The sequence below is a fragment of the Stigmatopora argus genome, chromosome 15, assembly GCF_051989625.1.
Source record: "Stigmatopora argus isolate UIUO_Sarg chromosome 15, RoL_Sarg_1.0, whole genome shotgun sequence".
NCBI lineage: Eukaryota > Metazoa > Chordata > Actinopteri > Syngnathiformes > Syngnathidae > Stigmatopora > Stigmatopora argus.
This window is the reverse complement of record NC_135401.1, coordinates 8,872,003-8,898,485: the sequence shown is the minus strand read 5'-3', so window position 1 is coordinate 8,898,485 and position 26,483 is coordinate 8,872,003. Positions and strand designations below refer to the sequence as shown.

Genomic DNA, 26,483 nt, shown 5'->3' with positions numbered 1-26,483 from the left:
CACTGGCGTAATGTGAACATCCTGCAGATCCTCTTCACGGGACACGTGTTTAACAATCTTGTTTTATTTTACAGGTACTATAACAGTTAGTCACTACTAACATCCAGTCAACTTGTTTTATTGTGCTTGTCTTCATTATGATCACAAGTAACTGGAGCTGACCCAGCTGACTTTTTGCAAACTCTGGATTTTAATCAGCTAAAGCAAGCATAGCAAGGTAAAAAGATAAGACCCTTTAACTTCTCAACTGTGAGTCATGCAAATCACTTTTACTCCAAACTGAGTCAAATTCTCTCTATATATATATTGGCATCTGCTAAATTTAAGGCTGCATATGGCCTGCTCAAGTCCTTTTCATAGTCAAGTGTCCTTCAATATTTAGTGCATTCCTTTAATTTATAAAATGAGGTCAACTAAAGTATTAATATTTACACAGGCAGACTTGTCTGCGTGCCTTGGTAAGAAAGGTCGAAGGGTCCTGACAGGGTGAAGGTTGGGGTTATGTTTGGAAAGACCCTCCAGCTCCTCTGCAAACAAGAGCAGGGGATCAAACAGTGCCAGGGTGCTGTGTTACATCCAAGCTCTGGCTTGGGGAAAGTGGGGGGCAGGTCCGGTCGCAGATAATAGGCCCCCCAGCCCTACCTCCTACACATTTCTTCTTCGCTGGTGTTGAATCTCAAGATTAGCATTGTCTGGCAGCATTTAAGACCTAACCTCTGCGACTTTGCATTATTCCTCAGACGTGTTTTCCATCTGACCCCTCTCCAGTCACATGCCAGACCTTTCACTCTTGCCGTAATCCTCCCAGTCAAGCGACAATGGGTCAGCTGAGTTCCTCAAGAACCGGTGAAGGGAGAGTAGCAGAGTACTTTTGGTGACTCACTGCTTGATTGTTGTGAAAGATGGTGAGGACAAAAGAATACTACAAGTCTACTACTAGACTTGTGCTATTAGGGCTGCTTTTGGAAAAAAATCATGGATGCAAGAGCCAACTTGAAATATGTCCAATTTCATTTGTAGATTGAAATTGGGTATAAAAAAGTCTTTTTTTAAAGTTTTTATTTTTAAGTATTAACTCATTGGCTGCTCTCACGGCAATAGATGTCCAATCCAACTTGAATGAGAAAGTAGTAGCGATTGAATGAGCCCTATTGCTATGAATGGCAATGAAATATAATCACTCATCTTTCCCAGTTTCATTGGATTTAATGTCTATAACTGTCAATGGCAGTAAAGGATTTAAGGCTTTAAAACCTATTGTCTTATTTTTGAGTTCCTATGTGCTTTATTTTATTTATATTTATTTATTTAGTATTCTTTTATTTATATTTATTTATTGATTTAGTATTATTTTATTTATATTTATTTATTGATTTTGATTTCTTTTTAATTTATATTAATTTATTTATTTAGTATTCTTTTATTTATATTCATTTATTTAGTATTATTTTATTTATATTTATTTATTTATTTATTTAGTATTCTTTTTTCCTTTGTGTAATTTGTCTGTGTGATGACACATTAATTTCACCTGCTGATTTCACTGGTGTCTCGCCTTAATTGTTCCCTCTTGTGTTTTTGGGCCACACTTTAATATTACATCGCTTAGATCATTTGCTACAATTAATGTGTTAGTTTTAAAATCTCTTAAAGTTTACTTTCTAACATAACTGAATTCTCTTTATAGTCTCCTTCTTTTCTAGACTGACTGATTTATTAATAGGAGCAAAAGAAGGTAAAGTACATTCTAATGCATTGTTATTTTGTTTGTGATCTTACACTTTTGAGCAGATAAAAGTCTTCTTTTATCAGACTTTTTGTTTTCTAGTTGTGCATGAGCTTGTTTATAAATGTCACTCATGATCTCTTTATATATTAGAACCAATTTGGTTGACTGTGATTTTTAAAAGTTATTTAGTAGTTTCCAACCTCATGTTGTTGTCCTCTTGTTTAATAGCAGTGCATGAACCTGTTAAATTAGTCATCTATGTTAATATTATAAGAAACAAAATACTATTATGAATTTTTTTTTTTTTTGCTTTCTTCTGGTGTCTTTCAGATATTTTTAGGTGTGCCTGATACACTCAAGTATGACACTGGTAAGTAGTAAATAGAAACAAATACAATTGACTGTCATTCAGCAAATGTGAAATTCTATTTTTTTGTGAGAATTCTCTTCATAGTCTTGTTTTTAAAGCTGTGCTTGAATATGGTAAACAAGTTTTTATGTTGAACGCTGCTTAATTCATTAAATAAAAAACACCATTAGGATTAATTGTTCAAATGTTGCTTGTGTATTTTGCTGGTATGTAAAGCACTAGAGAAGTAATCTGAGGTTGCTTGTTTATTAAGTTTGAGCGCCTCTTATAGGAAATTATAGTTAGTACAATCAGATTTTTGTGCTTTACTGTAAAAGAATAGCAAATTTTTAGCCCAACTATTCCAATAGTTACACTAAATTGATAAGAAAAAAAGTCGTATTAACTGTCTTTATGTTTGAATAAGAATGCAATGCGTACAAATGGATGGTGAATATTTTTGGAAAAGCTGCAAGTGAAATTATATCTGTCACATCCAAGGGAAACAGTATCCTGCGGGTGGGCTTGTTGGTTACATATTTACTGCCCAATAGCGTAGAATGGGATATTTGATTGACATGTCTTCAGGCCACTGCTGATTCTTTGTGCCAAGACAGAAAGAGAGAGAGGGGATGGTATAGTTAGAAAGTTATAACAGACTAAGGGTGGTGACACCGTGTAGTAGCAGTCAGATATTAAAAGTTAAAGGCCAAAACAACAGTAAGTGGCTGTGTTTTCTGCGCCCATGTCTGACGGTGAAGGACTTCCAATGGGTAAGTCTGCACAGATCCTTATGGAATGTGTGTGACGGGGCATAAAGTGTGAAACTGTCTATAGTTTTCTTCATGTATGTCTTTTCAACTATATTCTAAGTGTTTAAAGTAGGAGGGGAGGAGGTACTCGTGGGCCTGTTTTGTTTTCAGCACAGTTCCCCAGGAAGGTATTCATTTTTGCTGCTTTGGCCCCTTATATGGACACTTGAAGGCTTTTCCAGAATAGAGATGGACTTCCTGCTTATCTACAGAAGTTCATTAAATGCTGTCAGCCAGACTAAACCATGAGGAAGACTTATGCGTTTGACTTGGCAGCTCTCACGCCGTCTTAGATATGTGTGAAAAGATGAACTGCACTGACACGTGATTGCTTGTGTGTCTCAGCTGACCAAGCGTAAAGGTTCAATCTTTGCAGAGAGCAGCCAAGTTGAAAACGGAGAACTAAATCACCTCGTGCTATGGCTGACAGATTCACAGCAACAATCATTTGTGAAAAGAAACTTTCCCTATTGTTTTTCTCATCCTCTCACTCCAGGATTGACTCGTTTCTTTCTGTTAACATTTGTCTCTATTACCCCATCCATCTCCAACTCCATTTGTAGCCTGTCTTATCCTCCACTTTTAACCTTTAAGGACAAAAGCAGTCTGTCCATAGCAACCTCATCAACTATACCTACCCACATACCGACCCACCTACTCACCTACTCACATACCGACCCACCTACCCATTCAAATGAACCCAGCCACCCATCCAACCAACCACCCACCCACCTACACATCTACCTACCCACCAATGTTCCCTCTAAGTTGTGCGCGTGCGCAATTGCGCACTACTCTCGTCTTCTCTGCGCGCAGCAAATCATATGGAGCGCACAAAATAAAATCCAACTTTTTAATTTTATTTATTCATTTATTTATTTTTAGCTGTGAGGCCGACGCGCGAACCAGTCAACCGCCGGGCCGCCCATTCATAGATATTAATCATTACATTTTATTATTACTAAATCATTTATGTGTAGTAGACATACACCTGATTATGGCAGGTGTGATACTGGTGTGGGCCCATAGCGAGCAATGATGATGTTGCTCACACCGGTACTCAGTGTGCTCAGGGAGGTTGTCTTTCTGCCCAGACAAACAAAAAATTAGAGGGAACATTGCTACCCACCAAGCTACCTACCTACCCACCCACTTGAGGCTTGTTGCCCCTGCAGTTAATTTGTTTTTCAGCAGATGGCAGTGTAAGCTAAATTTGTGTGTATAGTCGTGCTGCACGATTAAGGCTTTATAAAGCGAGTCCAATTCGGGGAAACCATTTAAAAATGTGTTGGACGTCACTTGATTTAAAAAAAAAGAAGTAAGGGACTGTGTTTTACATACTAGTAGTTGGTACATATAGTAGGTCTTTGCTTGTGTTGGTAGCTGGGGCGTCAATAGGTTTTCTGAGGACAAGGGAGGCTTGGCCCCCGGCGGGAGCAAAGGATAGTAATTGCCTAATAAGGGTGTTAAAAAATTGATTCTGCGATCAATGGGGATATTACATCGCTCAATCCTTGCATTGAATCCAAATCTGTCTAAAACAATCTTTATATGTGGGTTTTTGGTTTATATAAATAACACCGTGGGTGCACCTCTACTACTGTCCACTAGTTTGCAGCATGTGCAAAATAATTGCACAAAAATTGTGCTGAAAGTTACGCATGTTGACCCACTTGTGTTCCTTTAGAAGGCAAAATAACAACACTTAAACTCAACACTTTGAATGCCCAAACTAAAACAATCTTTACATTAGTGTTATTGCACCAAAGTTATGTTGCACAGTTCTAACATGAATATGTTATTTAATCTAATTTGTTTACCTTCAAACTAATTGGCTGCCATTGATGGTAAAAGATGCACAATCCATTTAAACTGGGAATAATCATTTACTTTCAAATGGATTTGAATTTAAATGAGTTACATGGTAAAGTTTTGGCTATTTACATCAAAGTCTGGAACTGTGATTGACGGTATGATTGTCAACTTATATTTTTTATATAGTTTTTATTGAGTGGAGAAGGAGTAGCATGTTTGTTGGATATATCTATGTATACTTGTATTACATTTGTTTGGGGGGATTAGTCCAAATTACTTTTTGAGTAGTAATGATAGATCTATTTTTCAAAAAAATCTTAAACTATATATAGTACATTTCCACTCTGATAAATAGAAAAATGTCAGCAATTGCTATAATTCAAGTTTGGGTGTCTTGAACCTACATGAATTGTACAGGCTATGTATATTGTAAAATTACGGCGGTAAGTGAGCATGCTATGTTGTCGTTAACCAAAGACATTTGGTGAGGCAGTTCCTCCAAATTGATGGAATTTGTGTTTAGGCTACAGCGGAGGAGGTGAATGGTTTCAACAGCAGTTTACTTTAGGCTTTATTGATTTAAGGTCCAACTCAAGCTGACTTTGAAAGGATGAAGAGCAGGGCGCATAAAATCAAACAGCCTATCTATTTATAACAGTAGAAGAAGTGAAAGGAAAGCAATGTATATTTGGACGCTGCTGCATAGGGTATGCAAGCTTCAGCTTTAGCAGGGAGAAGGAGAAAAAAGGTTGTTCAGGAAATAGGGGGAGGGTGAACATGGATGTTTCAGCAGCCAAGTCAGATGTGATTAATGTTGTCGCCGCTTGAGAGAGCACGCTCTTGTACACTCCGACATATACTCAGTGGTGCCTCCAAACAGGCAAACATTACAAGTTAGTGTGTGTGTATTCTTGCTTTGAATTATGGCTGCATTCAGTTTTTTTTCCTATAGATGGGGTTGAATATTGTACGATTTCCTGAGTTGTGGTTAAGGCTCATTAACGTACAGATTGTAGTCATGAGAACTCGATACCTTCCATACCTGTAATTTACTGTGAGGAGGAAATGTATTAATACTCATTTGTTTCACGGGGATGGCTTGAAACTTATCAGTAAGTAAATGATTTATTTTTATTACAACGATATTTTCCTCTTTTCAGATCATATAATGAGCCCTTTACAGTGCAGCCCTATTCCCAAACTGTTGTCATAGAAGCATAGAGGCAATACAATTACTTAAAATAATGAGATATTATATTTTAAAATAAATCAAGTCTTTAGTGTTTCCTTATTAAAAAATATTTTTTATTCCACGCACTATACAGTTTCATTAAAACATGGAAAAATAAAATTTTCACTTGGAAGTGCATTTTTTAAGGGAAAAAAATTCCAATATATATGTGAAACACTGTCATCATGTTTTAGTGTCGTTTTGGTTAAGTTGTTTCTTGTTTTTTTAAATTTATTTTTTTATATAATATATACCATTTCCACATAATAAACTGAAAATATTGCGGATTTCCATACCCAAGATTTAGCATTCCGGTAAAGAGCTTTCCATGTAGGCGGGGTATGTTGCGTTGGTATAACATTATATGAAGCACATTAAAAGAACTGGATTAAAATCCCTGAATATTCATTTTTTTATAGATCTAAAACGACGTTTATTTTAGCCTTTTTATATATTTTTAGATTTTACAAAATGATTTTTTAACTGAAAACTGAAAAAATTGATTGAAAAATGACAATTATTGATTTAAAAGGGGGTAAATATGGAAATTTAATATACATCTATACTCTTCATTTTAATTTGATCCTAAAACAGAAAGTCGGCACTGATGATTTACTTTCCCGGGCCACACAAAATGATGCGGCGGGCCAGATTTGGCACCCGGGCCGCCACTTTGACACGTGATGTAAATGATGGAGGATGATGCTTTTTTATTTATTTATTTTTTTCTGGCTTTTTGTCAAAAATGAGCAAGACATGCTGTGTATGACTGAATCAGCTAAAGATTTGCGCTGCCCACAAACATTCGTTAGGAGTTGAAAACAAATTTGTACAACAGGCTTCGCCCAAGTTCACTATTTAAATGAATCACTTTGTGTCCAGGTTGGATTAATGATTATCGGTGTAAACCGGCCCAATAACCAGGACAACACACAGATGGTGGCTGGATCATCCAGAGGATTGACCTTGTTCCCTCCCTCGTTCAGGATTTGGTTGTGTTTAATCCTGGTCCACTGGCAGACTGACTGATCATCTGTGGAATTTAAAGAACGTCAGTAGGTTGTTGTTTTTTTGTCCCTTAAGAAAAACAAACAAACATTAGTTTAGTTTGATTGGCTCATCACCTGACACACATCATTCACCAGGACCAGTTTTTTTTTAATGCGTAACCCACTCAAGCTTAGTTACGACAGCAGAATGTGAGCTGGTGACTTCAATTGGGTAAAAATCAAGTTTGAACCCCACGTGAGTTATTTTTTAATAGTGCAAAACTCTTTTTTTTCCCCCTCATCGCTCGAATAATCAAGGAAATAAGTGTAAAATATTACTATATTCGTAACTAGATCAAATGCTAGTGAGATTGGCCCTAGGTATGAGTGTGAATGGTTGTCCGTCTCCTCATGCCCTGCGATTGGCTGGCCACCAATTAAGGGTGTCCCCTGCCTCGTGCCCAAAGTCAGCTGTAATAGGCTCCAGGGTACACGGTCGATTGGTCGCCGGTCTTTTGGTCGCCCGGAAGGTTATTGATAATTACCATTTAAATCGTTGCTCAAATTCCCTAAATACAAACTGCGAATTACCATTTAGTCATACTTAATGCCCTAGTAATTATTAGGCAAAAGAAAAGCTCCAAATTTCCCGGACTTTTATTGTTTTTTGTTGGAGAACTTGTTAAGACCCTGACTGACGTAGCTTCTTAAAGGGACAATGCATGTACATACAAACTCTTATACACTCACACGTCGGCTCAGTGAAACTGCTCATGGCCATTGTTGGCTTTTATTGATGCGTAGACCGTGTTGTTTTACCTTGTTTGGTCGCCGGTCTTTTGGTCGCCGGTCTTTTAGTCGCCGGTCTTTTGGTCGCCCGTTGTCGCGGTCGGGGCGACCAAAAGACCGGCGACCAATCGAATGCACACGGGCTCCAGCACCCCCGCAATCCTTGTGAGGATAAGCAAACAGATTTTGTTTTTTAAAGAAAAATTTCCTGTTTGGGCTCATTTGTTCTTTCTAGACATAATACAAAGGCGAAGGGGGTCTTGCATTCATACCGAGTCACGCAAAACCAGATACAATGTTTGATAACACAAGAAAATGCTGGTACAGCAAACAACTCCAACATTTCTTGTGTTGCATCTAGTTCAAATTGAATGGCTTTGGATGCTCTTGATCTTGGATGTTTATTACACATGGGCCAGGCACTCATTATTTGTTATCATTGGGATATCATCACACATATTTATTTTCTGATTGTGTGTGCGCACGCGTGTTTGTTTTTGTGTGAGAGGGACAGCCAGAGGGGAAACGGTAGGGAGGGGAGGCCTTCAGAGGGAAGGGCCCGGAGCAGCCTCGGTCCCACCACCTGCCACCCACTGTGTTCTTCATGTGGGTTGGGGGACAAGCAAGGGTGGTGCTGGGAATAGTGCTAGAGTAGATCAGATGATTATCCCGATTCCTAATGTGCACCAGAAAGAGATTTACAATAATCTTGAGCCCATTTAAACAAAACACCTTTCATGGCTCGTACAAAAAAAAAACCCAATGGCGCATTCAATGGTTGTGCTATGATCTATTGAGATGAGCAATTCTATTAAACTCATGAATGTGAATCTGAACACTGAAGGTTATTGTGTTTTTGAGATTGAAAGCTATCTGAAATAACTTCATTCCATTCTCAGTGTTGAGCTCTACTATATAGTGCTGGAAGCTTTACCACATTCCAGTAATGTATTCCACTATGTCTCTAGTCTAGATGCTTCATTGGTCTGTTGAAATGTTGTAACAGTCAAAGTTTAATCCTGATTTGCTTCATGTGGCTTCTCAAATGTAACACCCAAAAGTAAATGCAGCCAAGTACAAAGGATACCTTGTTTCCCCCGAATAATCCTCTCTGCTCACAGCTGAATAGATCTGCTAGTGAACGTCTGGATGACATTGTGTAATAACATACCGACCGACCAGTCAGCCATTTGCCTTTATTTACAATAAAATTGTCATTCCATCCAAAGATCATACCACAAATCACTGATTTAAAAGTAAAACACCCCTACATTTAACATTTTGTTCTTTCATTATTTTTTTATTGGTGGTAAAGTTTTGTTAGATGTGTTTTTTTTTTTAATTTAGTTTAACTAAAACAGAGTTTTTAAACATTGAGAAATGTAAAATATTAATGTTAATATTAACATGCATTTTTCTAAAATTGCAGAAGACCAATAATACATTTTATTGTAGAATGCCTTCATAAATCTAATCAATGTAATCTCTAAAATGCAACACTTGTTATTGTGAACCCTCATATTGAGTCAATATGTCTACACAACATTTGGTGACGGATGATCATTTATTTTAGAAATAGAGGCATGTATATCTATTCTCTCTAAAAAAAAAAGGGTGGAGTGTTTTTTCTGATATTTTAGAAGTTTAAGTGGTCTTAAGCAGGCACTGTAAATCTACCCATTTTTATACAATCATTGATGAATTTCAGTACATAATTTAGTACATATTAGTATCACGTGTATCGTATTTCACAGACTAAAAGACACTTGAAATCCTTTAAATTTCTCTGAAATTGACAATGTGCCTTATTAACCAATGATCTTTATGTATACATTCTGGTTGTGCTTCACGACTTCGAACCTATTTTCTTGGAGGATAACTGAAATAAATTAACAATTAAGCAGGATAGATTTGTCGTTTATCAATTCATTTAACAAATCAATAATCATGTTTAAAAATATGGCGCAAATGGCAATTGCATGACATTGATGCACTAATTCACATTATTATCTGGTGAGGTCTCATAAAAAAAATCTCATAAATACGTCATAATCGTCAGATCTTTGAGCAACCACTGTGTGCTTGTTACCACTGTTTTAAAATAGAAATAAGCTTGAAGTGTATTCAGCGCTGCTAGCTGTCCTTTAAGTATTTTTAATGTTACCACTTAATTGTAGTCAATCAGTCAAGGTTGAAAATGATTTGTAAAGGGGAATATAGGCCACAGACACAGCCTACTTGATTATTTTTTCAAGCATGCTTGTACGTATTATAAATAATGCAGACCCCATGTGTGCACGTGGAACCCCCTTTCTGAATTAAGAAGCACTCAGTTCAAACCCTTTCCCCTCAATAAATTCCCCCCAGCTCACTTTTTAATTTGCTGCTTCTCCCAACATCCTGCTCCCCCCCAAGCTCTCTTTTTCTATTCCTGTGCCTCGCTCCCCTCCCCCTCTATCCCATTTATTTCTCTTTCTTTTATCCTTCACTTTCCCTTTCACTTTTCCCTCCCACCTCTTGTCCTTGTTTTAAGGATTCCTCAGTGTTTGAGGCATCTGCGACATCCGATAAGACTCGCAGACAAACGACAGAATGGTAATCTCGTTGAGGCCGGGCAGTGACCCCGGAAATGTCGCGCTTGAACGTTTGGCAGCCGGCTGCAATGTGACCTATAGACTTGCAGTGCCGACCTCGTGTGATTCCAAAATGCTTCCTGAATCTGCTACGTTTATGTCACTGAGGCCATATACACACATGGAATGGAAAAATATATAGTATGTCCTCCCCTTAAAACTCTCTGTTCATATGAAAATGGTGACCAACTCGAATAATATTGGATTGGATAACTTTATTCATCCCGTATTCGGGAAATTTCGTTGTCACAGTAGCAAGAGGGTGAGGATGCAGAAATAGGAAAGGCATTTTAGACATAAATAGATAGGCAATAAGTAAGTTAATAAACAAATCTCTCTGATATACAATGCTTAAAAACCTACTATCATGAGTTTATACACACTAATTAAATGATTGAAGCTTGTCAAGTATTTTGGAAAAAATGATTTATCAAGACTCAAAGATGCATGTTTATCAAAAATGTTTAAGAAAAATAATCAATCAAATAGTTTGCCTCCGTATAGTTCACGTGTCAAAGTGGCGGCCCGGGGGCCAAATCTGGCCCGCCGCATCATTTAGTGTGGCCCGGGAAAGTAAATCATGAGTGCCGACTTTCTGTTTTAGGATTAAATTAAAATGAAGAGTATAGATCCAGTTCTTTTAATCCATTTATTAAAAAAAATCTAAATATTATATCTAAAATGGTCCTGCCGACATGAAATCGAGTTGACGTTAACGCGGCCCGCGAACCAACCCGAGTCTGACACCCTTGGTAACGCAATTAAAGGTCACGATCTGGCAGAGGGTGTTTGACTCAATGGAAAACAGTAGTTGAGACTCGTCTTTATCGTGCGATGCATTGTAATACAAAGTTGAGGAGGTATTGGGTCCTGAAAAACAGGATTTGGGGAAAAAATCACCAAACAAATTGGGAACAGGAGCAAATGTGAGGAGCAGAGTGACTGAAAAACTTAAACTATCATCTGAACATATGTTTTTTACCACTGGATTATTTTTTTTAACTACTAGTTCACTTCTGATTACTCCGTGGGCAACAACACCCACTAAAGCCTTGTTGTTTTGCTTCCAATGTCATTGTTAGAAACATAATTTGTCCCTTTGTTAAAACAGTCCTCCGTAAAAATACAACAGAATTGGCTACTACTAGCAGATTCACTTCCTTCTATGTGCTCAATCCACTCAGCTCACTACTTGGTCATTCGCAAAAAAGTCAAAGCTATATCGGTAGTATTTATGCTGGTGCAATTTCCTACACTGAAAAACCTGTGTGTACTGTAGCTCAATTATAAAATATGTACACATGCAGAGGCTTACTGAATGGATTGTGTACTTGCCCCTGTGTTGTAGACCCAGCCTTCGATATTTCTAACTGTCAACTGAACTTCTGATATAATCTTTTCCGGACAATCGTATTTGCTTTCAATACAATTCCAAAAAGGAGGAATATTTTTCAAAGGACATCATTTAAAGGCAGGCTCATCTCATTTAAAGGGAGGCTCTCATCCACCCACTAGCATCCTTTCCTGTAGCTTCCATTTCCCTTTTCTAATGTAATTTCCCCCCTTAGCTTTCCCCTCATATGCTCTCCGTCACTCTGAACCACCAAGCAGAGGATGACGAGCCATCCAGTAAGCCCCGCCCCCCCAAAGCTCTGACTCTCCTCCACTGTGTGACACTGGGGAAGGCTGGGCTCTCCCTAGCATTATCTAAACACACACATAAGCACACAGCCACGCAGCAAACGCTTCTGCCCACTCAAACGCTCCTAAAGCTGTTTTTCTGCCGGAGATCAGCGAGAGCCAACAGCTGCCGAGGACGGACGAGAGGAACGGAGAGGCAAGGAAGGAGGAAGAAAAAGAACCTCTTGAACTTCTGTCAGTCCAGTTTAGTCAGTTCCGTGAGGAGACAGAAAGGACTCTCTTGGAATCTTTCTGGAGATTTTCCCTATGTGAGACAAGGTAGAAAAAGAAGAGGAGGCAACTGAAGTTGACGCCGAGTGAATGGGTTGCCATGGTTACTCACCCAGGGAGCCTGACCCGTGCAGAGTGAATGGAGGGAGTGACAAGTAAAAAGATAAACTAGGCAAAGGGAGTCATCGGAGGAAAAGAGTCAAGTGAGAGGTGGATAAGCGAAGGAAGTAGAGCAGCGTCTGAGAATGGAAGACGGCTTTTCCAGCTACAGCAGCTTGTATGACACCTCGTCGCTGCTGCAGTTCTGCAATGGTAAACAATCTCCCACTTTTGCATGGTGATTCCTTGAATAAGCTCTCTTGAAATATCATTTTTTTTAAAAAAGTAGTTTCTGCAGTGTCTCCTTCGCGCCATCCCGAGGTAACCACTAATTAACAAAGTACATTTTGGGACAGCAGTGATGTTGCTGGGTGGGGGCCGGTGACTCAGGAGAGAGGGTAAGCAGCATGACGCATCAAGATGCCATAATTTTGAAAAAGATTTAATCTCGGGTTTTGAAAAGTTGAGCCTCAACCATGGCTGACTGCTCGAAAATATTGAAGATGACAGAAACAGTCAAGAATGTATCGGAGTGCTGGTGCTGCACCAGCACGTGCACCAAGGGGATTATGTCCAACAAACTGAGGGACTTTTGTGGCAGATGGACTTAAATCTGCTGTTGTGTTGATGACTCATTGTTCTGCTCTTATATTGCCATCCTTTGTTGCGTAGCCCTGACTAGGCGACTTTAATGTGGGGGATTTTGTTTGGAAATCAGTAACAAAATTGCTGGGACCATAGTCCGATTTGATGTATGGGCCAATGGAATTGATATTGCTACAACGGTAAAATAGAGCAAGTTATAAAGGAGAAATCTTGGTTCAGAATCAGGTTTTTATGTATCCATTTTGTAGCATTTCCCTTCACTGATATTAGAATACTTGACCAGATAACAAATGAATGTCCTGAAATGACTTTATGTAAGGGTATACAAAGCCATAGCAGTATCTCTCATATTATTAGCTATTTTTATTACTGTTGTCGTGCCTCACGGTTTAGTTGTTGGGTGTGTACTTGGACCCGGAAGTGACCGACAAATGTTGTACTCTATACTACGTTCCAGGCTCTTTAGGTATTCTACTCAACTAACATTTAATGAGCAATGTAGGAACTGTTTCAAGTAGACTCACTCAAGCTTGTCGATTAACTAGAAAAACAGGTGTAGTGGTAAAGATAGAACAGTTTTGCTTAGTGTAAATGTCTGACTGAAATTTCCTGCAAATGACAGCGGTAGATAGTAGAAGTACTTGGTTTGTAACTACAATAATTGGCTTAAAGGCTCAGTGGTTTGGTGTCAGGTGAATAGGTTTTGGGGTCAAAGCTGGTATGTTGTCTAAGGGGTTTTGAATACCTCACATTCTTACACATACCATGCAAAACCAGAACATTAAACTGTCCATTTTTATCTTCATTACAAAGTGGAGTAGCTTATTTTCCCTTCAAACCGACTCCTTAATATATTGCAGGTCTCTTTGAGTAAGTGTGTGTGTTAGTGTTGGGCCTGCAGGCTCAAGTGACATCATAAAGCCAGTTGGACCCAACCAAAATGCAATGATGTCATCCACTCCCTTCTCTACATCTCCATGTGTTGTTGAGCATCCAACCACACTAATGCTTGGAGACTAGGTCATCTAAACTGCAGAAAGACGTGCAGGCTGCACGTTTTGTCCTCAGGAGGTCAGAGCTAGCTCGCGAGCTTACGCCAAGGGAAAATTAGCCTCATTACACACTCAGGCGCACATACACTGATTTCATCACATGGTGGAAGTTAATCATTTTGCATTTTGTCTTGCTGCTTTTTTGTTATTTTTGTTTTAAAAGGGATGGTTTTGTTTATGTGGTAATAGGCGCCTTTTTATGAGCTGACTTTTTATTCAATCTGCTCATTTTTGGGCTTGTGTGGGTTCTCTCCGGGTACTCTGGTTTCCTCCCACATCCCCAAAACGTGCTGGGTAGGCTGGTTAAATACTTTAAATTGCTCCTAGGTATGAGTGTGAGTGTAAATGGTTGTCCGGCTCCTTGTCCCCTGCGATTGGCTGGCCACCACTTCAGGGTGTCCCCTGCCTGTAGTTAGTTGGGATACACCCGGCACCCCCATGATACTTGTAAGTATAAGGCGTTCAGAAAATGAATGAATAAATACATTGTTTTAAGTACTTTATGAGAAGTTTTTTTTGTATTACCGCCAAAGAATTCTGCACCTCCACATAAGCAATTCTACTCCCCTCGTCCCCCCAGTTGTCCCACACTTTTTCAACTCATTGTGTGCCTAAATGTGGATCAGACATCCCTTTATCTCCATGTGCCATACAGTTTACCCACAGGCACTAAGGCACAGTGCCCCACCTCCTACTCATGCAACATGGGGATAGTTTGACACATTCTTTCTTGGAGTCCTTCTTAGGCCTTGGTCCAAAAAGCATGTCTGATGATAGCATGTGTACATGGATTAGGATTACCCCCCCCCCCCCCCCCCCCCACACACACACACACTCACACTCACACATTGAGCCTATCAGAGAAGAGGGCTGCTGATTCTGCCAGCAAAACACCCCGAGGAATCAAAGGGCCAAGTTTAGCATCTATTGTGGCATTATTTCTGCAGTTTGGATCCAATTTGTCATTCTGGTCTAATTTGTGTGCCGTTCCTCTATATTGAGAAGATTTATTATAATGAAGTTGAAAAATCATGTGTAATTGAGATAAAGTTCCATCTTCTATCCACTGTTTATATTTTGGAAACTTTACTGAAACACAATTGTTTATATAAGTGCAGCAGTTCATCGATCAATTGCTTGTCAATTTGACAACATTATTGATAATGCATCCTCACCAGGGTTGCAGGGGTGCTGGAGCCTATCCTAGTCAACAACAGGCAGTAGACTCTACATAGGTTCATCAAAATAAACAGTAGTTGCAGTCCTAATCTGTTGCGGATAGTTTCAGTGTGTATCGTTTTTGTTCTGTAATATGTACCAGAGCAAGTCTCAAAAATATCGGCTTGATCTAGCATATCGCCTCCTTTACTGCTTAATCATTGAACGTCTGACATTGATTTCCTGTTGTCCAGCGTTTGAATGCTCCCATCACTCTCCATTTATTTTTAGATTGCAGGGACTCTCATACCCGCAGATCTTCCGGGATTCCGATAAGTTTTCAAACATTTTCTTATCGGTCCTCCTTTGCTTTGGCTCGCAGGCAAATTTTCTTCCTCTCGTTTCCATTGACACTGATTTTCACACTCTGCGTTTGATCTTGGGAAATGGTCTTGCTTATAATCCTATTTTAACTCCCCCCCCCAGAAAGGCTTTAGCTAGCAATAGAGCAAAAAAAAAATGTCCCTGTCTAAATTGATGAATTAAAAGTGCCTACAATTTGGTCTGTGACTGTCATCTAAGTTCATATTGGATTTCCATTTAAATTAAATTTGAAATGATTTGTTCCAGATTCAAAATATTATTGGTTTTGTTATTGTTTTTGTAAGCATTTTATATTTTCCTATAAAAAAACACAATCAATAGGATGATAACTTTTGGAGGATCCACTGAAGCCACGCCCCATCTACTCCACCCACTTCTTATCTCTGCTTTGGTTTTCCTACTGATAAGAGTGAAGCCTGCACTTTGTGGTAGTGTTAACACTTACACAGAGTGACAATGTGTGCCCATTAAAGGTGCACACAATGCAGCCTGTGGTTTAAAAAAAACTGCTATATGTGCAGCAGTGCATGTCTTAAGTCAAGTATTTGTCAAGTATTTACAATATTGGGTCTTCACATCTAGGATAAATCCTTGGCCACTTGATCCCTCTCAATGTAAATTCTTATGGCTGGCAATTGGATAGTCATGGGCGGGTGCTCCATATGCACATGCACGTAGTTTGCAATGGAATGCTTTTCCTTTTGTGCTTTTATCATTCCTTCTCTTTCACTCTCGCCTTTTCCGTCACTGACACACATTCGTGCAGCCTCATCCTCTGACCCACTAAAACAATCATGCATGCAAAGTAGGGATGTTGAAGCTCAGTTCAAATATAGCCAGTGTACGATGGTTTGTAAGCGTATGTGTGATCAAAGCTTGAAGTCCAATGTGTGTCTGCTTGTATTGGGGAACAAGCTTGTGAGTCTTGGAGCATGATGTCATGCAGAAAAATATAATGAAAAAAACAGAAAAAAAGATACCCCTCTGCATGGAAAGCATAGCTGTGCTCAGTGGTGTCATCTTGTACCTGTGGTGGGGGTGGGCTACGAGTAATAAATCACACCAGAAGACCGAGTTCCAAAGAGACACCATTATTTTTAGTCACTGTTTTTGCTCCTTTTAACAGTCTGTAAAAGTTGTCTTTTGTTTCGTTTATAAACACGAGAGAATGTGGGATGATTTTTCATTTTTGAGTTATAATACAGCTTCTAATTGTATTGGTCACTGTCGTGTGGACACAAGGACTCCGTTAGAGTTGTAGTATTTTGTGAATTACTAATGAGTAGTATTCTTTATTTGTTTTATACACATTTGTGTGTTTTAGATTAGATTAGATAACTTTATTCATCCCGTATTTGGGAAATTTCCCTGTCACAGTAGCAAGAGGGTGAGAATACAGACCAAGAGGGTGCTGCAGTCTATCCCAGCTAAATATGGGCAGTTGTTAGGGCACACCCTTAATTGATGACAGCCAAATTCTGTCCACAAGGAGAGAATAACCATTCACAAAACACACTCGTACCTAGAGGCACCTTGGAGTGTTCAAATAGCCCGGGATTGAAAGCTGCTTTGGCAGGTGGCAGTGCTGAACTCCATTGGCGCAATGTGAAGATAAATATGTTCTCTTCTTCCATGTTCAGTACTGCATAGTTGATGGCGACGATAGGGGTATTCAAAAAATGTCTTGGTCGTAGAATTAACAAGGACCTGTCTGGCATTTTTGCTTGTATGTCTCAACAAGGATAGTTGGAAAATTTAAAACATTGCATTGCTGTTTTTTCCCCCCAAGTGAAAATATCTTAATCCTTCTGTTATTCACTAAAATGTTTAAGAGTAATAAAAGCTGGATTCAGTTACACAGAACAAGTGAGAGTTGGCTCGCCATCCTCATTAGGCCTTCTTTGAGATTCTAGTCATGACCTATCATTTTTCTCTCTGCACCTTACTATGTTCTGGGAAGTAGATCCATTGTGGAAAAAGACAGATACTATTAACCTTTGTGTTCCTGCAGTGTCTCTTTCAAAGGCTGCTTCTGTCCCCTAATTGGTCTCTAACATAAGGAAAGATGGATTCCAATCCAAGTGCATGTCTGGTTGCATGTGTACAGTCTGTGTTGAACATATGGAGAAGGGGAAAGGGACTGGTCCCATTTAGAGAGTCCATTAAAAATAGATTAATCAAGAGCACAGGTGCAGAGATGTGAGGAACACATGCCTAAGTGGGTTGTGTTCTGTGTGGAAATTGAACATTTGAAATTTTGCTTTCATCACTCCATTAATATTATTTATGGACTTTTATTTTTGACTGGATGGACATTCAACAACCGTCAAGGCATATAATGTGATTATCGTGGGGTTGAAAACACAGTAGTTGAAAACAATCCTACAATAAAACTATACCCCGATAGAACAGATATTTGCTTAAGTAGCAAAATTCAATTTGGCCCCATGACCTTTAACCTTTTGACCTCATTACCCTAAAATTTGTATCACCTTTTCTGTTTCATATTACGAACATCCTGCAAGTTTATTATCTTGAACACAAACAATCAAACTATACAACTGTATATATTGTAAACTTTGCTTTTGTAGGTTTAATCTCCAAGCATCTTCACTGTTTTGCAAAATGGCTGCAACATTTGGGACTTTTTATGTTTATGATTGACTCAAATACACATTTTTAGCAGAAGGGAACTCTCATTTCTTCAGATAGCGTTTTTGTTGTTTTTCTTGCAAATAAACTAAGTCAGTGTGCTATTAAAATTATAGCTGCGATAAAGAAAAATATAATGCAACACGGGGCTAGTTAATACAAATCGCTCAACACAATAATGTTCTGACACATTAAAACAAACAGATTTTGTACTCTTGGATCATGCAATGATGATCATTAAATCAGGGTTTGTAGTTGCCAGTTGATAGTCGACCAGCAAAGTATGTTTATAAGAATTCTCTTGACAAATATGTCCGTTTTGTATATATCCTTGTGTAACAAGGATGTCTGCACCCAGCAGCAGCATCCACTGTATGTTCTCAATCTCCCAGATGGTGGAAACACTACTGGCTGATGTTCAATGTGCTAACAGTGTCTGGCACTGAAAGTCTTTCCCCATAACAACCGCCCAAGTGGATGGAACAAACACCAGTTCGCCCAAACGGAACAAATGTGTCGTCTCCCGTTCTCGGGTGTTTGTTACTTGAGGACAAAGGCTTGTTTCATGTGGGCAAAAGGTTGCGTTTGACAGAGACATCTATGTCGGTGCCTGGAGCCACTGCCAAGCTTGACTTATGACTTTGAGCTCTAAACTGCCTTTTAAATTGGCATATATATATATATATATATAGATGTAAGACTGCTATTCTGTGTTTATTCTCACCCGGTCATGTTTTGCGTTTTTCTGTACTAAGTAAGAAACCAAGGGATATAGACAGTTGTGATGGAACAATTTTCAGCAATTCAACCTTGTTGGAGGTCTGCACGCTGCTTCATGGCATTCGAGTTATGTAAATATAATGATAACAGTCTGTTTCCCACTCATTGGAAGGTAACCTTAACTCATGCCTGACATGTTTTAAAAAGAGCCTATCAAACGGCTACTGTATTTCAAATGTCTTCATTTTAATATATACTTTAATATCAATTGCAAATTCCAGATATTTTAAACTTTTTACACACAACAGCAAAATTTGTTTTGAATATCCAATATATTTCTCCTGTTGCTTAGCAATCCACTCAGAGTTCTACTTTTGCATGTTGACCTTTTGACCTTCTCCATTTTAATGTAATTTTCTAGCTTGATATGAAATGCTAAACACTTAAATGCTTAGTATTACACCTCACTAAATGTTTCTGGAAAAAGGCAAGAGTGGGCAGGCTATATGCTGTAATTTTGTTATGGTTCTGGTGTGTGGATTTTGAAGAACCTTTTCAAGTGTGTTGTTGTTCATCTGTAGCAAGGTGAGGCATTTGCTGTCAGTTTGCCCTTAGTCTGACTCTAGGAAGGATGCAGCCAGTGGAAGGAAAATAGGATTTAACAAGCTCACAGGTCACTATAAGAAGACACATGGGAGTCATTTTGCTCTCTTCATGCTCACCTCTCTTTATGACCTCTTCATCCACTTGTGTCCTAAGTCCGATTCTGACATAAAAACAATCTTCATACCCCATGATAGTATCTGGTGTTGTTTATTTGCCCACCAAGGTTACCTATTGTGGGTTTCCCTCCTTTGGGCCTTCTGGTGTCTGTAAATAGCTCTTAACCTGCTGTCCGTCAGGAATCATTAGGAAGCCCAGAGATTTAGCTAATATACATGTTGTCTTCTTTATGATAAAATAGCTGGGCTGGGATGGACTTGACCATTCAATGCACCACTTGCTTATCATTTTTTAATACTTATATGTATTGCACTCTTGAACCCATTGTTTTCCATTGTAAAAAAAAAAAAACAGTCCATGAATCGGACGTCTATCGTTGTCAGAGCAGGAATGAGTTAAATTCTATGATATTAAAACAAACAAAAAAACCTTTTGTGTTATTAGAATGCAAGGCCAGTGTATTTTAATGTCGTTTTTATTATTATCATTATAAATCCTTTATTTTATGTATTTATTATTTTATAAAAATATTCTTAGTAAGACGAGGTATCAACATTTGCATAGCAAATAAATATTTTATATATGTATATATATATATATATATATATATATATATATATATATATATATATATATATATATATATATATATATATATATATATATATATATATATATATATATATATATATATTTCAGCAACACGTTTATTTATTTATTACCTGTTTATTTACGTCTAAAATGTCTTTTCCTGTGTCTGTATTCTTACCCTCTTGCTACTGTGACAGTGAAATTTCCTGAATACGGGATGAATAAAGTTATCTCATCTAATATTGTGACCTACCAGACCCAAAATGTGATGCCCACATATGTGGTCGCCAGGGTTTTATTAGGTTAAGTTTCACTATACTGTTCACGTTTTGTTTTATGATCAAACGTGACAAGCATATCAGTTTATAATTCTGACTCGCTCATATGCTAGACTCGCTATATATATCCCAAATGTGAACACACATGCATATTGCCCTGAAATGTTTCCAAAATCTTTGCTGTGTTGCTGTCTTGTAAAAACAGTGAACTGGTAAATGTCATTAGGTATAGTCAAAATTAAGACCTCTGGCCATGACATACAGCGGAGGAGGATTTCAGTGCTTTCCTGTGACTAGAAAACAGGAAATAATGTTTTTTTAGTCTATCACAGGCTGTTGTTTCCCATGGACTTGCTCTCCTTTTGTTATGATACTAAGATTTCCTATTGTATATGAATATGATGTAAACAAAAAAAACACTTAAATCAAGTGTTATTTCAGATTGCTGTAACAACCAGGTGTCCCATGATGACACGAGTATAAACTAAAATAGGAAAGTATCTCCTTTGTGTTACCGTAGCATTTAACCCTTAAGGCGTTGTAGTCCTTTGTTGTTGACACTAGAGAATGCTGAAAGGGGAAATTGGTTCGAACACATCCACAATTCAATTATTGATGAGACTGAGGTTAGTGCATGACTCAGGAAAGTGCTTCTTTGTTTTTCAGTGATGCTAGATGGATGCACCAAGTTCTTTTTTTCCCCACATTTTCCTTCATGGTTTTGTCCATGGAGATGATTAAAGGGATTTTAGCATGTGCCTTCTATATGGAAATAACAATGCAAATTAACAGATCTGAGCCCTGGCTGTATTTTGACCTAAAAATGAGGCAAAAAAAAGATGCGGAAGAGAAAGATGACGTACTCAAGCAGCACTGCAGTGAGCTTGCTTGGGTGTTGTGTAATAATGTAGGTTCGTTGGATTGGAAGAGAGACACTGGTCTCCTAGGGTGTGCGGGTTGATGGAGTCTTTTGTTAAATAGAAAGTGACACATCACGGATGGGGACACTCTCCAAAAATATTTACACATCTGGCCTGAACCTTAGGAACGCGCGTGCAATTCCTTGCATTTGGTTATTTTACATGATTTTGTGTCATACTTGAAGGTTGACGGCTAGGTGTCAGGCCTTGATGCTCAGGGAATGGCTTGAGTAACAAACCATCTTTGTACGCATTCAAAAGTGATGCTATTGTGTGTCTTTTGCCGCCTCTGGAGGGGGCTGATATCAGTGGGTGCTTTATCTTGGGAAAGTCATATTATCAAATGAAAATGAAGAAGCGTTGCTTCAAAGAGGGCAAATCTGGTGAGCATATTTTTATTTTTAGCAGAGGAATCAAAGATTTTTGTACTTCATGTCATCTGAGTGGAAATTTACTTGTGAATTTTAGTTTATGGATGGAAAATGATTTCTAGTTAATTGGATGGGAATGAGAATGCTCTGTTCAAAGTATTTTACTTTAAAATGGGTACTTATTGCAACCCCTAAAAAAATTGTACAACATAAAATTTTACAATAACTTTGCAAGCATGGTGGAGTGAGCAAATTATTTGGCAATAAATTATAATGAATTCTGTTCTGAAAGTCTTTTAATGAAGGACCCCTTGTTCAAGCAAAGCTTGAGGCTTAAGCCAATTGAATCATTTCAAACTGAAATTGGCATTTAATATCTGAATCCATTTTTTTCTTTAATTAGATTTTTCAAATGACTTCTGCGGAATGTGATTGGCGACCAGTCAGGGGAGCACCATGCCTTTCTCGTAGTCAGCTAAGATATGCTTCATCTTAATTGCTTAAGTCTTAGGAGGGTTAAAGAAAATATGTCCGCATGGGATCACATCGGATGCACATGGTAAAGTGGCTTTTCTTAGCAAATAGTTTTTTTAATTTAAGTGTTTGACAACATTATTTACACAAGTCAAAAGCTGTTTTGCATTTCCATCATTTGAACAGATTGTCTGCAAATCCTCGGAGAGCGCACATGTCGCAGATGTCCCATGCATCCGATGCATTATTCATCTGACTGTTATTCGGCGTCCGCTGGGAAAACACAGCAATGATTTACATGTATATTTGATCAATGTCAGCATCTGGGCGCATGTGTGTGTGTTTAATATATGTCTGAAAATAATCTAGATTCATTTTAAATGTTTATTTTACCCGCATGGCTCTTTTGGCCACCCCCATCTATCCTTTTTTTCATCTGCATGAACCAAATATACAATAACATTCAGTTCTGTATATTACCAATATTTCAGTGTTCTATTTTACAGTTCATCCACTGCCACATAGAACATAGTTTATTTAGTGTATTTAGTTACCGAAATCTATGTCATTTTATGCTAGAAAATTTGTGTATTTTTTTTAACATTTTACAAGCGAAACTGAAATTTCCCAAAGTAAATGTCGACTAGCCACAAAGCATCTTGTTGAATGCCCTAAAATTAGAGTTAGAATGATTGATCTGGATCAATATATCGATTGGTTGGCACAATCTAATTAGTCCTAATCCTAATGCAAAACATCAATCAACATCATTTATTAACTGTGCCGTTTTGTTAAAATGTTTTTTTTAATGCAAAAGTCTGAAATGTTTAAGCAACAACATTGAAAAAAAGATCTTAAAAAGTACTTTTTATCGTTTTTTGTCAAATATTGTGATAAATATGTCAGTTCATATTAGATTACTCAAACACCGTATTTTCACGACTATAAGGCGCACTTAAAAGTCTTAAATCTGCTCCAAAATAGACAGGATGCCTTATAATTCCGTGTGCTTTATATATGGGAAAAAAATTAAAATGTGTCATTCATTGAGGGTGCGCCTTATAGTCGTGAAAATACGGTAAATTGAATTGTGCTGGACTTTAATATACAGGCACATATTGTATCCTTGTCCATAGAATCTACATTATGTCGTATCGTATTGTCATAAAACTAGTGATTTATATAGGTTCTGACTTTATGAAGTTAAATGTACAGTAAGCACACATCGGAAAGAGTGTTAGTATCTCTTTGCTACAAATCCATAGTGGCAACAGATAGGCACACTGTCCCGAATGTGAAACATGAATGAGGTTCTGAACCTCTATGTTTAGCGAATCTGTCGCAGCCTGTGAATTTATGTCGGGTATAATCAAATTTCAAGATTGTCAAAGGCATTCGAAAAACTGTCTAATTGTGCTGTGTACATCCTTCAAACTTTCAGGGACACGATTTCATTCTGCTCCGAGTTTCACTGACAATAAACCACCTTGTTTTCTCAGATGACAGCATCTCAGCCTCCAGCAGCATGGAGGTCACCGACCGCATCGCATCCCTGGAGCAGAGGGTCCAAATGCAGGAGGATGAGATCCAACTCCTCAAATCCGCTCTGGCCGACGTGGTCCGCCGGCTTAACGTGTCTGAAGAGCAGCAGGCCATGAGCTCACGTCGAGGGCCCACCAAAGGTGAATGACCACACCGAATTCGCCTGAACACCTTTTACTATCGCTTAGACCTGGGCGGCGTTTCCTTGCCAAGACATTTTTTTCATGTTTCAGTAGTCATAAAATCCTTTTAGACTAAAATAGCTGAAAACTATTTTACCAAACTCAGTGTTGCCAAATTAAAAGATATCTTGGATTAGTGTTAAAGTCAAATGAAGAGATTTATCAGACAGCTCTGTTCGTACGGTGTTTGTAAGGTTTTTTGGGGGTTTGTAAGGGGAATCAATAATCATTTATAAGGGCAGTTATCGGCAGAGGTTGACAGGTATGTGTTCTCGATTGTATCACTGTCCTACCGCTACAAGGAGTTTTATCGTGTTTATTGTGCGTTATGTGCATAGAGGCTCCTTTGATGAGAAAGTCTTCCTCGGCAGAGAGCCATGTTGGGAAGTCAGGTAGGCTGACTGTCTGGGGGGCAACTATACTGAAGGCCTGGTGGCATTTGCACGACTGTGCACATTTTTATCACTCCCTGCTTGGACAGCGTCCAGTTGTGTGCACTTTGATAAACACGTTTGCAACACGCTATCCTTGGCACTGGGAATTGAATTGTGTCACACTTTTATGCACGGAATAGACACATTTGTTTCGGCTAACTGTAAAATCTGATGAGACAAGGGATTATCTGAAAAGAAAATGTTAAAAAGCGATAAATTGTAATACATTTTGAGGTTCATTTGACAGAAAATAGTGTGTTTTTCATAGACTTTATTTCAAAACGTCATGTAAAGCTACGATCCTTTGATGAATTAAACATGAAGTTCAACTGTATCTGTTTGGATTTAGACTGGATGACTCGGGGCTTTTTTCTTCAGTAGCGACACACAGAGTAGCAGATGGACGCATTGCAGTGAGATGCCAAAAACACAAACACACACTGGCTTTACTTGACATGCTACAAATTAAAACTCTTTATTTATTTCCCTCTGTGGGGTAATTAAAGCATGAACGATTATAATGGTAGTAGTGTGAACAATATTCCGTTGATAAAATATCGCTGCATAAAAGATGCCTCTTGGCTTTTTAAAAATATCGACTTGAATTTTAGTGTGTGTGTTTGTGTGCATGTACCTTGTGTGTTTTTGTCACCACTTATAAATTGTCTGTTACACTGTATGCTGAATCTGTTCAATGTTTTGTCGTGATTGGTACTTTTCATTTACAGTTCTCGCTTAGTTTGCAGTTAATGGTAGACAAGTTTAAAATGAAGTAATCTTTTGACAGAGTGACACAGAAACAAATTACTGTGGTAAAAATACAACGCACCATTACGCAATTAGTGGGAGCCCCTTGCTTTTTTTCACCTCAAAAAGCATCCCAATGGGAATTACATTAGTCATTTCCCATCTGCACTGTAATGTTGTTTTGGTTGTTGTCATTGCAGAGATTCATACTTGTTTGGACATACAATTTCATGTTATAACTTTATCATTTTATATCATTTATTAGAAAATGGAATTTATGGGGAAAATTGTGTGAAAATGTATTGCTCTTCCTGTAGTTATTTTTGGGGACAATTTTGTTTACTCAATACATTTGGACAGGGAGAATAATTTGCGAAGCATCCCCCCAAATAGAGCAATATTATATTTAAGATAAGTATGTATTATTTAGTCAAATAATCATTAATAAGTATTCACTTCACAGGCAGTTGGAGGAAGCGTCCTTGAAGAAACTGATATAAAATCTCAAATTCCAGATTATTTTAAGTGAACTAAAGATAATAATGCGTTTGGTAGAACTGTAAAGCTATATTTTATTGATTATACTAATTGGTAGTTGTAACGAGCATATCACAATTTTAGTTAAAATTTAAATGCTAGTTAATTATAAATTATTTCTAATGTTTTATCGTTCTCATTTGTTTTCCAGCCCGGCCTATGATTGCCACCCTACCAATAAGACCCTCGGTTAACAATGGGACTATCCTACCAAAGAAAATTGGTGGTACTTTGCCCTCCCCTTCTGGATCTGGATCCAGGAAGGAAAACAGCACCGGATTAACCAGGAGGTGAGAAAATGAAAAATGACATAATTGTGATATGGGGAATTGTGATGGTGAATTTAACTGGTTGTAGATGAGCCAATTTGCCAGCGTGTTTTACTTGGCTTCAGACATTTAAAGGTCTCGTCATGTCCGATAATTCTTCCCATTCATCCACAAATCTATGGCTATGTCAGACCAAGCTGCTGGCATTTATCAGGGCTCATAAAATGTGTGTTGGGGGGGGGGGGGGGGGGGGGGGGGGGGGGGGTATAATGGTCTAAATGTTATCAGATCATCCCCTCCCTGGATGTCATTTCCATAATGAAATGAATCTCAGCGCACAGCAGTGACCAGTCCCCAAAGATCGAACCTTTTGCCATTTTCCTCTTATTTGCACTTTTATTCAGTAACCAAATCAAGTAGAGGACTTTTGAAGTGAATAAAATTTCATTTTGACTTTTACAGAGACAGCAGAACTGTCACTTAACT

General features: G+C 38.2%; 1 protein-coding gene across 5 annotated transcripts in view; it reads left to right on the top strand.

Moving 5' to 3' along the window:
• Positions 1-2,062: 2,062 nt before the first annotated feature.
• The window catches only part of eml1 (EMAP like 1), a 37,236-nt gene continuing 12,815 nt past the window's right edge, over positions 2,063-26,483 (top strand). The window contains exons 1-5 of one of the 5 annotated variants that reach the window (XM_077621058.1): positions 2,063-2,099; positions 6,819-6,987; positions 23,786-23,968; positions 24,349-24,402; positions 25,880-26,018. In XM_077621058.1, the coding sequence (XP_077477184.1) occupies positions 23,812-23,968; positions 24,349-24,402; positions 25,880-26,018 (350 nt within the window). In that variant the 5' untranslated portion in view covers positions 2,063-2,099; positions 6,819-6,987; positions 23,786-23,811. Of the gene's footprint in view, positions 2,100-6,818; positions 6,996-12,031; positions 12,571-23,785; positions 23,969-24,348; positions 24,403-25,879; positions 26,019-26,483 lie in introns of those variants that run through there. The other 4 variants (XM_077621057.1, XM_077621056.1, XM_077621054.1 and 1 more) reach the window with 4 other exon arrangements.